Source organism: Pollicipes pollicipes, unplaced genomic scaffold (assembly GCF_011947565.3).
Source record: "Pollicipes pollicipes isolate AB1234 unplaced genomic scaffold, Ppol_2.1 Scaffold_4295;HRSCAF=5057_pilon_pilon_pilon, whole genome shotgun sequence".
In the NCBI taxonomy this organism is placed as follows: domain Eukaryota; kingdom Metazoa; phylum Arthropoda; class Thecostraca; order Pollicipedomorpha; family Pollicipedidae; genus Pollicipes; species Pollicipes pollicipes.
In genome coordinates this window covers 20,442,912-20,456,470 of record NW_023596461.1, presented here as the reverse complement: position 1 = coordinate 20,456,470, position 13,559 = coordinate 20,442,912, and the positions used below count along the sequence as shown (strand labels likewise).

The 13,559-nt window shown below is 50.4% G+C and overlaps 1 protein-coding gene across 1 annotated transcript; it reads right to left on the bottom strand.

Moving 5' to 3' along the window:
• Positions 1-1,279: 1,279 nt before the first annotated feature.
• On the bottom strand, positions 1,280-13,214 carry LOC119097270 (DBH-like monooxygenase protein 1). Its single transcript, XM_037220320.1, has 9 exons — positions 13,194-13,214; positions 12,059-12,208; positions 11,400-11,657; positions 10,748-10,881; positions 9,245-9,417; positions 5,490-5,656; positions 3,377-3,494; positions 2,501-2,625; positions 1,280-1,435 (listed from the first exon to the last, which is right to left on the bottom strand). Exons 1-9 carry the CDS (start codon positions 13,212-13,214, stop codon positions 1,280-1,282), a joined length of 1,302 nt encoding a protein of 433 aa, XP_037076215.1.
• Positions 13,215-13,559: the final 345 nt, after the last annotated feature.

The following is a 13,559-nucleotide window of genomic DNA, read 5'->3' as shown; positions in this document are numbered from 1 at the left end:
TCATGGTACGCTTACCTGACATACCTTGATTTGCTTCAGCGACTGACTTACCTCGTCTCTGTAGTCGCTCGGTAACATCGCATGATTGCCTCGACACCGATGGAAGAGTTGGCCACCGTTGACCTGAGCCTGCAGGGCATCCACAGCTGGCTGTTCCCAGTTCATCTGAGTCAGGTACTCGTACAGGGTGACGGTCGGCGAGCCTGTGCAGTCGCACCATCGCGTGTCACGAGGGCGCGGCACCAAAACGCGTTCCGTCGTCGTCCTTTCTGGTCCTCTCATATTGCCGACTTAAGATGAAGTGCCGCCGCACAATGTGTGATTAATGTATGCAGGCGTTCTGGCTACACTCCGAGAAGCTAGCCATGCACTACGGCAATAACGGTATGAGGCGCGGGCAAGAAGCAGTCGCATTATGGCCACAGTCCTGCAGTGCGTCAGCTGTCAGTAGTTGCACCATTTATAAACCTACGTAGAAACCATCATCGGGCAGTCAGTTACCGTGTTCTCATCACGAACGTGTACCTTCTGCTGACACCTTCATGGTACTAAGCTGGGCTTTATTAAACCACTCTTCGGGAGACACCTTGACAGAGTTATCATTCGATGATCTGATGCTCTTGTCTTCTTCCGTCTCATTTTTGAAAATCTGAAAACATCAATGTTCAGGCCCTGTGAATGGGTGGCAGTTATCCCGCTCCTCCAATGTGACTATTTGGGGCTGGATTACATCAGAGATCACGGTCACATTGACCGGCCGTGATAGGCATTATTTCTTTTATGACAGACAGGTTTCGCCGGTCTCGGGTTGTACATCACAAGCGCCTCTTGGTAGTTAAGGTAATAGTCTCGCCAAGTAGATCACAGACGCCTTTTGGAGGAGCTTCTAATTCTCTGAAGACAGTTAATAAGCATGCGTTTTCAGTGTTTTTAACGCAACGAATATCGAGAGTTCAACCCAAGGTGTATCCTCAGCCTTACCTGAAGCTGGTTGACGAGGTCTGTTCTGTATTTAAATCCGCCAATAGTCCAGAGATTCCCTCCAATACCCGGGCTGAAATGTTTGTTCACTTTGAAAATTCGACGAAGCAGTACGATATCCAAGGAATTCAGTTTCCAGTGGATGCCAGCATTGGAGACGTCTTCGGTCGTCAAACGTTCAATCTTTTAGTAAATGCCTCACACCAACAGTTCGACAAACTTACACTTTGAGACCTAAAATACATCTGCACGTGCAACAAAAAGCGAGAAGGTCGAGCTCTGCGCGAACCAGGCGTACTTACGGCAGCTCCAGACCAGCGACCTCCACCGATCGCACACCGAGATCCTTCAGGTAGTGGCCCATATTAGGGTAACTGGGGCAGCTGTGCAGGGCCGTCCGCGGGTAGTACGTCACGAACGCCAGGCACATCTCGTTCCGAGTGGAGAACCCACCCTGTTAACAGCGAGCATCAAGACAGAGCGCCGTGGTCAGTGGTATGTCGAATCAAATATAGGACGTCACAGGACACGGCATGGTGCTGACGTGTAGAAGGGTATGATGAAGTCATAGAACATCATGACTTCGCGCAGCGGATTTTACAACGCCTTACGTTCTTATTAAGGATAGCAGAGTAGTGACTGGTTGGCCCATACAGTGCGCACATGCGTCTCTCCCTAGTTATATAGACCAAGATGCAACAGATGGCGTTCTACAATCCGGAGACGCTTGTCCTACCATTACATATGTGAGCCACGCAATGAGATGCTACAAACGACTACGTCGGCACCTTTGCCGTCCTGCTGACAACAAGCTCGCTTGGCTAGTTGATAGAAAAGGTGACTGGCTGCTCCGCTTGTTATCCCTGGGCGTTGTTTTGCGCCTGACCAGTCGGTATGATTCTGAGCGAACGGTCATTTGCAATATCTGGTAACCTGAATGATAGCATTCATGGACTGCCAATCTCCGTACCAAAGGCGGATATTTCTACTTATTTTCGTCTGGCACCCAGTTTCTGCGAACCATTACTAGCCCCTACCTCCAGTGCCATAGATGTGCTAGTGGTAGTTGGTACTTGGTAGGTGGGGTAGGTAGTAGGCAGTTGATGGAAAAAAGGTCGGTAGTACTACCAACAGTTAACTCAGCCGGCTGCTGATGTACATTTCAGACGTTCCTACTGCTGTACTTCTTGCGCTGCTGACTTGTCCTCTTTTGCATGTCTTAGCAAGAGGTGCGTCGACGTCGACTTTAATTTCAGTGTGGGCCTTAACGCGTTGCCGAGGCCAGAGTAGGCAGCAGCACACCTATTGATCGAAGGCGGACAGGTACAAAAACACCCGAACTCCGCAGTGGAATGGTACAATGCCACTTGAGAAGGAACTAGGTACGTCACGGCAGAACGTCATAGTTTAGCGTCACAGCAAGACGGCACGAAGCACTGCTGACGTGAATGTCGTGGCGGACATGTGATCTTGATGCCGGATCATCGAAAACCTGTCAAGCGTCAGCCATGCTGCTCACCATGGTGACGTTGGTGCGGTCCTCCGTGTTGTATCCGCACTCCAGGATTAGTGTGTCGCCGGGCAGGATCCGCACATTCCCCTTCATTACGCGACTCTGCTGGAAGTTGAAGTCATACGTCCAGTCTGAAACGTACAGAGGTTAGTGAGGCACGTGCGCGCTGCCGACAGAAGCTAATTTTGGGAAGACATCAGCACATAGACAGTTGCCTTTGAAACACTACTTGCTCTATGGGGGAAATGACAACTGCTGGCCCATCATGCGCTAATCCACGTGCGGTGGACCTGAAAATAACCGATGTTTTGGTATTTGCAACCTCCGCATAGTGCCGAAAAATACAAAACTGTTCAATGTTTTCAATTCTACGAATTCTTCTTGGAAGATTGGTGTTTTTGTATCGTTTGTCCCCAAACAATAATGACCATTGGACGAATGGCCTTAAAGTAGGCAGTCGCGACTAAAGCAGTGCTTGAGCATCGGACACAATTTCAGGTCAATAGTGTTCTCACAACTTCGACAGAGGCGTCCGCGAACTGGCTGATGTAAATGAGTTCTTGACCAAGGTTATTGAATGCGTCTGCCCTCGATCAATTGCGCGACAGTTGTAATAATTTTCGTAAGAACATCACTTAATTTGATTTGAACGGCAAATCTGCACGCGTCCAACGAGATGGCTGTTTTTTTCGTGCACCTAGCTAGCGAATCTCCCACTAACCGCCATGCGCGCGTTCCGAAAGCTCTCAGGGCCGAAATGTCGAGGCGGCACAGTCGCACTCTTCCCCAGATCTCGCCCGTTTGCAGATAAAAGTTCTCCGCGACGGACGGGTGAGGACGGCAACGCGCGGCGTGGGCGCGGTCTCCCATCCAGCGTCTCACCGTGAGCGATGGGCGGCAGCTCGCGGCCATCTCTGATGTGCCGCACGTTCAGCGACCTGCCCGCCACGTGTGCGTGCAGTAGGACAGAGTGGATCTGCACACCTTCGCTGGGCAGGTACTGGAAAACACGACAGCGGTGGACTTCAGAGCACGGTTAGGGCTGTGACGTCGCTGGTACTCTTTTGGGTTCGTTTCGTGGTGAGCGTGACACGTTGTGTTGAATCATGCATTGCAGGTCGAACTGCCTGCATATTGGGAGTAGTATAAATTCAGAACCCCAGGGCGAAGGTGTAATGGCATGCAACCCAACGTTCGGTGGTGAGAAATAGCGCATGTGGCGTAAACATAAAACATCTGGCTTTACTACAGTCTAGCGTATCAATCAGTGAGAGGCTGCTAGGGTACTGGTTTAAACACTTAAAATTTATCAAGATGATCATACTTGCTTATTCTTGGCAGCTCTGCTCCTCTTGCTGGCTTGCCGGTTATTTGTCACAGGTGTAAGCGGAAGCGTTGACAAAAACGTGGTAATGATCACATGTGTGCGTGATGTGATATTTTTGCATTGTTAGTGGGAGGTTTCTCTGCGGTCGACCTCTCAGGTCAGGCAAACAATATCGGACAACTTTGTCGCTATTCCGACGTAGCGTTGCATTTGTATACGAAGTACAGCTGATAAAACGCTCCCATGCCACCATTTATACCCTTCTATGGGACCACCTTAGTTTGCTATCTAACACCACATAACTCTCATATCAGACAGCCCTGTGCCACAAACTTAAAGTGCGGCAATAATATTGGGATGCTGCGAAGCTTCCCGGTAATACCCTGGTGGGTTTGAATTATTGACCTGAGCTGGCATTGACAGTGCATGTGCTCCACACTAACATTGGCACAGCTAACTTAGAAATTCACGATGCAACTGACTTCAGAGCTGGCTTGACGTAGCATTCAAGACTCAGATTGTTGTGCCATTGGCCTTGCCTGACGCTACCGCAGGTGAGGGTCGCTGATAGTATGCTTGACAGGGCCTCTCAACATCGTCAGAACCGGTGGAAAGAACCCTGGTGCGCATTGAGCCAGGAACGCGTCGTGAGGCGCAGACTTCCACATTTTTAACGTAGAGGGTGCGACAACGTTTTCATAAGCCAGTGAACTGACATAATTTTATGTAGAACGGCATGGTCTGACATGCACGAACAAGAGCCTTTAGATTAGTTTTTAGTAATTTGCGATGATCTATTTGTCTATAGAAGTAAACCTGGTGCTTCCTTGTTTTTTAACTTGTGCCTTTTATTGTCACGATTTGACGGGCGTGGAATCACTGATGACTGTTGCTGACTCTTGCTGTGTTTTGTCATTCACTTGACTGTCGAATAACACCACAGTCACGATGATGCGACAGATACACTTATAAATGCTGAAACATAGCGTATCTTTTATCTGGGCTACCTTGCATTTTTAAAGGTGCGAAAATTTGAAGTCCATTGCTCTTTATCCCAATTCGGGTGTTTTCATGTTGAAAATTGTCAAACAGGTTCAGATTCGCCTAAAATAAGCGAGAGTTGGCAAAAAAAAGAAGTTGTCTAGCGAACACCATTTGGTGCAAACTGAGCATAATAACCGTAGCGATGTGCCTCGTCATTGGTATACCAATAACTAAGAATTTGCTCTGCATTTCATCGAACCAGAATTATTTTTTGCTCATATGAATTGAGGGGCTCGAATGAATACTGAGGGGAGCTAACGTCAGCAATGAGGAGCTCAGGTCCATCCCCAAAACCATGCAAAGTGACGACGCACCTTGTTGTGACACACACATGGGTGAAAGCTAAACGCCAACCAGTCAGGCTTTCTAGGGACTGGATTCTGAGGATTCCATAACACCTGATAAAGGTCGGATTGCTACTTAGCCGAAACGTTGAGTGCATGATAACACAAAAGACGAGAGCGATTGTCGGAGCAGTTATTAAATCTGTGCTGAATGTGCGTTTTGTGTCATTTTACACGCGTCGATTACGACAAAAAATGTATTCTGCTTCATTTCCCACACATCGATTTTTCCCCAGATCGCTCTCTGAGATGGCCGAGCTGGACGCACAGACACACCCACCTCCTCCGTGCAGGCTCCGGCACACACTGAGGCCGTGATGAAGTTCTTCTGTCCAGGAGGGATCAGCTGGGTGGACGATACCGCGTGCCCCACGGTCAGGACGCCCGCCTCCACCGGGCGAAGCGAGCGCGTGAAGAACAACTCGATACCGCTGCTGTCCTTCAGACCTGCAAGGCAGCGCGGAACACTGACCGAACATCGCGGCCGACACGGCTGGGCGGTAAAAGTACACGCCACTTGGCTTAGGCAGATCATGGACGTGCACGAAAAGAAATGAAGAGAAGACAGAAATGAGCAAGGTGAGTCGAGCGCGTCACCCTAGACAGCCCGCGCAATTAGAGGTTCGCAGGGCATCGGAGATCCTTCCTTTTGTGTAGAAGTGCAAAAGTGTACTAAAAGTTAACGTCCGCAAAATTTTAGCAATCTTCGAAGTTACAAATGATAGTGTAGGAATTCCATTCGTCGTTTCTTTCTGCATGTTATTGCTGTCTACAGCACACTATGCAGTCATTTTGTCCATCGAGAGGCAATCAAACTATACTGCGCGGTACTGAAACAACACTACACTGCACCTGAACAGCATCATCCACCCACGAAGAGCTGACCTATACGGCCCTTCACAGCCGGAGGGCGAAGAAAAGACGACACACGATATAAGAGCGTACGCGCGACCAATACAGTAGTCTCCAAGGCAGGGATCCTAGGCCCTGGTGGGCGCTGAGGCTTCGGCGGACTCCGTTCTTCGCAACTGCCGTGTCAGAGCGCGGTTCTGATATCCTCGTCTGGACGCAGCCAGCCGGCCTCGCGGATCAGTGCTGCGCAACTGCTTCATTTTGCGTCACACTTAAGCGCCGTTCATTGCAACTGGGGAGTACATACGACTCCCCAGTGCAAGGTGACACGGCATGTTGGCATGGTCTGAGGCTTTGCTGGGACTGAACCTGATCCTTCTCGCATGGTCCCTCCTGAGGAGGTTCCTCGTCTTATTGCGTGTCTGAGACGCGATGCAAGTCCGAAACGCTTACCAAATTTATGCCAATCACCTTCTGTATGGAGCTTTTCCAACCTTTTCACAACCTGCCATGACTTCCAATCGTCTGTTTTAACGAACAACGGGTACCTTCCAGTTTTGCATGCAGCACGATTGTGCCCCTTATCAAAATACGTGGGATTTAGTCCTAACGCCTTACGATATATATCAGCCGATCTCCCTCGCTTCAGTGGTCCTTACAATTTGTAGAGATGTTCCTCCTTGATGAGCAGTCGTCATTTATACCAAGCGAGTTACCGTTCGATTTTGCAGAAGGCCGAGGTACGCCTGAAACTACAATCATTGTGCAAGGACTGCGCAGCGGCCTGTTAGTCAGGGCTTGCCAGTCTGTGCCGCTAATCTAGATGATCGGGAATGCTTTGCCAGTCTCTGACGCGCTGCCCTTCTGTTGCGCGCTGATGAACACCTGGCTGTGCTGACCTGGGCTCTCCTGGCAGCCTGAGAGTCATCTGGCGACACGCGCTATGCTTGGCGGCCAGTGTTCGCCAAGCTTCCCGCTCCACAAGGGCGTTAGTCAAAATGTTATTTTGCCACTCCGGCTTGGATTTTTTCTGTTTCAACCTATTAAATCGATTCCTATCCATCATTAGACAGCTGGACCTCAGTGGTTTTGGAGCACGGCCCCATGGCTCTCATGTCCCAGAAGTATGTGATGCCGACCACCTACCCATCCCTTCCAGCAACACGCACCATCTGAGTCACACGCATAGGGTTGCTGAAGAGCTCGCCACCTGGTGCGTTTGGAGTTTGTGCACGTTAATCCGGCACACACCAAAAGCCATTGCCTTGTTTTCAGAGGCGGACTCTTGCTAGAAATGCCTGAATAGCTCCTGTGTGGGCAACGATTGGCCGTGCGTGACAAGACCGGGCATTCGAGTGTCGTTCTCGATGCGGAGCTGCGCAGTGGGCCTTGCGTGAACACACGTCTGGACCGTTCGCGCAATTCATTTGCACTCCGGTACCAGCCGATAAGCCGAGTATCCACCTTCCGGCGCCGCAGAGTATGCCTGTGGCGCACTATCTAAGCTCAACTCTTCTTGTTGAGGGAACTCAACGAGTTGCTTGAACTGCAGCAGACATTGAGCGCATGGAGGCCTGGCAGGTATCTGCTTTAAAAGCAGCAGCCAGGCTTCCAGGACGAGCGCAAAACGCCTCTCTTTTCTCTACGCGTACCGCAATATCAGGATGAGGTTCGGTCTGCTGTGCTCGGAAAGTTTTGCAGCCTTTTTCGCTTTTCACATAGTTCGCACCGAGCCTTTTTGGTGGCTCTAGTCTTGCTTCCCTGCTGCCCGAGTAAGCTTGCTGGGTTTTTCGCCGGATCCGCGTCTTGGCACTGCTGTCAAGAGCGGGCACGGCTGGTAAGGTTGACTTGCGAGAGGCATTCTGCTAACTTTCTCCAGTGCGGTCCCATGTGACGTGACTGAGCCACTTAGGTGGCTGTTGGTGGAAACTGACCGACAATGTTCACAATTGCACGTCTATGGATTCAAACCTGCATGCAGACATTTCCGTAATTTGACGGGCTTGCGCAAAGCATGATCTGGAAATTTCGGTCGACGAGCAAGATGAACAGCTTATAAACTTTTTGGTGACGGTGACGGGAGTTTGGAAAAAACGTTTATATGTACAACAAACTGGGTTGTGCGTCGGTGCAGTTCTTATGACCCATTTTCCATCGATATAGGCCACATTGCATTTTATTTTAGACCGGCATTGGACAGTGTAACACTCTGATTCCTGGTGTTTTATTGGCGCACTAGGGCTTAGAGGGTACTATTACACACGCGCACACACACACACACACACACACACACACACACACACACACACACACACACACACACCCATATATATATATATATATATATATATATATATATATATATATATATATATATATATATCTCTCTCTCTCTCTCTCTCTCCTCTCCCTCTCGCTCTCTCTCTCTCTCCTCTCTCTCTCTCTCTCTCTATCTCTCTCTCTCTCTCTCTATAGAGTTATATATAGCTATAGTTGCGTATATTAGAGGAGGGATACCGTTTAACTTTATCTAAATAGAACGTTTTCACGCACCGTGCACCTGGTTTCGCGTCTCTACCTGTTCCGGTTGACGCATTCTGACCTCAGGCCTTCAAAATGTCCGAGGGTGGGCTGGTGCAGAGTTGGTGCATGATTTTTCATGTGTGTGTGTGCGTCGCCAGTTTGTTGGTTCGGATGTCCGTGCTCTCTGTCTTTATCAGTCGGTCTCACGTCAGTGTGTCGTCTGCTCGTCGAGATCGGGACCTATTCCTGACCTGAGTCCTCTGGCCTTTTACAAGTGAGGAATGCTACATTTTCTACATTAATCGGATGTTGAGGACATATGCTGGTGATAATGCAACACAGCAGCAATACGCCAACCGATCAGGTAATCTCCATTCAAATATCACAGAACAGCTTTCTACGAATTTTGCTGAAAACTTAATGGTGGTACGACAAGCTTTGGTACCGACATAAATCCGCCAGGGGCCTAACTGGCCAAACCAGGAAAGGTCGAGCCACTGAACATATCAGGTATCCCGTAAACCGACGTCAAGTCTCGACCGGTCTGAGGCCTGCACCCAAAACACAGTTGTAAGGCGCGCACACTCCATGTTGTGCCGCCATGCAAGTCAGCTAGTGCCAGCCGATCGATGCCTCCCTGACGCCTGAAAGCCGACTCACCGGCGTGCTTGCGAGGGTTGTCGTAATGAAACTCCAGCATGAAGAAGGTGAAGCCGCCGTGCTCGTGGCCGAGCGGCGCGCCGACGTGGTCCGGCAGCATGTCACCCTCCCCTCCGACCGCCCAGCCGGAGGTGATGCTCCCGCAGAAAAACCAGTGCGGAGGCATGTTCTTGCTGTTGACGGCAAAAGGCGGCATGAGCGACGGATAAATGGCCGCCGGGGTGACGTGCCCGTCTTGGTGGCATCCAGACAAACGAGCGCAGCCGTGCGCAATATGGGAGTTGATGACGGAAGGCACAGAAGATGCGCTTAAGCCACATTAGGTGGTGTGATGGTCCGCGGCTTCTCTCTCTGCTCCACATACCGATGCCTACAGAGCAGGGTCGATTGAAGTGAGTCCAAGGTACATGCAGACTTTTCTACACTCCCCCTGTGACAGCGTGCGGCGGATGTAACAACGTGTCATTCACACCCTGGCGAGCGGGGTAAACTGCCCCTAAGCGTGACAATGGTGAGATCATTTGAGCAGCTGCAGGCGTTGATATCCCCGAGCGGGTTCAGGGACGGCTGTGGAGTAGCCACCCCAAGTGTGACAGTAGTGAGATCATTCGAGCACTGTAGACGTTGATATCCCCGAGCGGGTTCAGGGACGGCTGTGGAGTAGCAACGCAGTTGGCTGCCGGCAATGAGGTACGCCGGCGAAATGTATACACTGCCGTTCCGTCCAGACCAGAGATTCCAGCGAGGCAATGCCATGGAGACAAGATCGGCGGGAATATCAGTCGTGTAACTATGAGCGCACATACACGTGTACAGAAATATCGCAACTGCAGACCTCTAACCGACACAAAGCTGGATGCCGGATTTTACAAGATTCCCCGCATTTCAGTCACAAGTTTTGCATTCGTTATCTCTGGAATGCCCTTGCCTTTGCCTTGGAACTTTTCAAAATAACAGATTCTCTCAATCCTTCTCCAGTGGTTTTGAGGATCTAAAATCTGACAGCGATCACTTTTAAAGGGTGCCTAAACATTTAAGCATAAGCAAAAAACATTGAGCTCTCGATTTTGGACATTATAATTTCAGAATTTTTGTGCTGACGGTTACCGACCTTCAGCATAAACCTTCAGCTGTGGATCACTCGTGAGCGTGAGCACAGATAAAATGCCGAGCATGAACAATATAACGAATGTCTGCCCCGTTAACGCCGTTTGACAAGTAAATACTGATAATTTCAAGATCGATAACTGTCAGCATAGGAACACTGAACTGAGCTCAACTTCAAGCGGCCAACTGAAAAATGCTATCAAAGAAATCGCAGGGCAAGAGCCCAGCTGAGGGCGCTGATGAAGACGTTGATACGTTCCACGGCCAAACTGGCATTTTACCGGAAGGATCCAATGGAGGCCAAAGGATGATGTTCAGAATTCGAGTGCCTTTCTGAGTGCGTACCTACGCACTACGCACTACGCACTACGCACTACGCACTATCACCGTCCCTACCTGTAGCACTCTGAGCCCGGATGGCTCCTGGCGTACTCGTCGAACTGGTTGTGCATGTGCGCCGGAACTGTACACGCGAACATCAGGATGTGGTGCACGTACGGCGCGGTGACTGGATCCAGCTTCACCCGAGACTGCACGGACAGACGTTGACATCAGGCGAACGGGTGCTGTTTTCTAGACCAAGTGCTGCGCTGGACGCTGCACGTGTCTGACCCGACGCCGGCCGGCGGACCCTCCCTTTCTAGACAACACAGAATAAATGTCAGAGGAAGCATGCAGCATGTGGTGTATCTTGTTTGGATATATGAGGCGGGGATCGTTCATGTTTTACTCAGTTCCAAACCGGCGTGGTTTGACGGACGGCACGTCCTCTGGAGTGACAGGTTTATAAACCGTGATAGTATTGGCATCATTGATTTCATTGACGGCAGCTTGATGTAGGTATGGCACCCATTCATGTGAATTTGTTTCATATACGCGGCGCACACTGCAACCAAACGTCAGTCGAAAATATAAGGAGCCCTACTTTTTCGTTCGGACCAAGGGCGACCAAAGTGCTGACCCAAGCTTTAAACATCTAACAAATCAAACTACATTTTAATCTAAGCTCACCTCTGCACACCCCACAACTACACTCCACGGCTCTTACCCCAATGAGGTGGACCTTTTCACCGAAGTCAGGCAGCTTCCTTATCGAACAGTGGTAGTAGGTGCGGGCCTCGGGCAGCGCCACCTCGCTGTTGCCGAACACAAAAGACTCGCTCTCGCCGGGCGCCGGGAAGCGGAAGACGCCCGAGCCGTCCAGGCTGAGGCTGCGGACCCCGCGCCGCGTGCCGTGGTAGGAGGGGCCGCCACCCGGCGTCGGGTCAGACTCGTGCAGCGCCCAGATCAGACGAGTCGTGTCCATCTGGGGGTGGCGTCGACCGACTGTCAGCAGATGACGGGCAGGGGAAGTGTCAAGTCGGACGGACGGGGCGAAAGGTAGCCCAGGGAGCTCGAAGGTGACGAGGCCATGGCTGGAGGATGGGCAAGGAGGGCTATGCTTGGAGACACCGCTAATTGTACAGCCAGCGGGTGTGTGGCGGAGGCCTTCAAACACGACCACGGACCTCAGATCACAGATCAGATCACAGATCACAGATCTTCGGATCTCATGAGTGAGATCCGGATTGGTTTGAGCGACCTCCAGGAAAGTTTCTCAAATCTCCACGAAGAAATCAGAAGACGGACACTCAGCACGTTCATCCAAAACTCCAGCTTATGTTCGGTTAGACGACACCCGGTGAGCGTCAAAAGGCGAGTACTCACCCCCAAACTGAGGTCATGTTCGGTATCGCAGGACCGTAGGGGGCGACGGAAGGTGAAGATGGTGTGCGTGCTGTTTTCGCTCCCTTCCAGCAGCTCGACATCGTTGCTGCTGTCCAGCAGTGGTGCGCTGTTTCCCACCGCGTGCATGTCCTGTCGGCGCGGCCACAGCGTCAGGTTGACCAGGAAGAGGAAGGCTCCCGCGCTCAGCAGTGAGGAAATCTGCTAAGCTGGGTGGCTCCGGTTGGCTCCCAGACCGAAAGGTAAAACTGTCAGATGAGGTTGAGCGTCGCTGAAAGCTGTCTCGCAGCACACGGTTCGAATCCCTGAGAAAGCGAATTGTTGGGCCCTATCATTATTTAGTGGCTAGCTGGCACATGCCTGACCGAGGAAGGTTATGCTGGCACTGGGCGGCTATGTTGTAGCACCGTACGAAACGCAAAAGATCCCTCCGCGCTCTTGTATGGCGCAAAGGCGGGGAGCGCAGTCATGCTTTTCATAGGCTCCGCGCGCACGTGGCCGCGTGACCATACTGCTCGGTACGTGATCTGAGGCGAAAGGCAACAGCGCAGGACATTCCAGCAAGTTTAGAGCAAGTTTACAAGAAGAGCAAAAAGCGCGACGCTAAAAAGTGACCACCGTAGTGGGCGCGCTCCAAAACTCCAATTAACAACAACTAAAAATTGTGTATTGTCAGTTCTCAGTTCTTCAGCTTGTCACCCGGTTCCGAAATGCTTTTTTAGGGCGTATGCAGCATGACCAATTACGTTCCCGGAGAGCTTCAGCAGTTGTTCTTCTTGTGCAATGCTATCACCCATTAACAACCGGAATATCTCACCGCCAACTGCTCTGAGAAAGCTGCCAGTTTGGTGATTAATCCCCAATGCTGACAACTCTGCACCAGCCACAAGTGAGAACGGCTACACAGCCTTCTATTATCGGCTCATAGTTTAGCTAGAGAGGGCTGCTCAGAGTTCGTTGGCAACCGAAATGCACAACGAACATGGAGTGAGCGAACCAAAAGCTGATTATCGGGTCATTAAAAACTTGCAGTTATGTAACACGCCTTTCTTGTTGCTTTTTAATGTTCCAAAACTTATCTTGCAGCTTCTAACGCGTAAGCTTCGACATTCTGTACTGCAAGCTGGTGCGTTTCCATCGTTCTATCCCATATAGAGAAGACAGCGTATGTAACCGTATTCATCATAGAATAAGCAGTAGAGTAGATAGAGAGATATGTTGATACTTCAGCGGCATACTTTTATCGAAACGAGTATCAAAAGTATAGTTATTGCATACAAGTTTACTGATATTCATTTCGATATCAGCTGGCCGTCTCCTGGAAGGAGTTTTGCGACCGCTAAAAATGTTGCCATATGTGTCACTACAGGAGGTATTAGATACATTCTTTGGGTGGCGAGAGAGAGAGAGAGAGGAGAGAGAGAGAGAGAGAGAGAGAGAGGAGAGAGAGAGAGAGAGAGAGAGAGAGAGAGAGAGAGAGAGA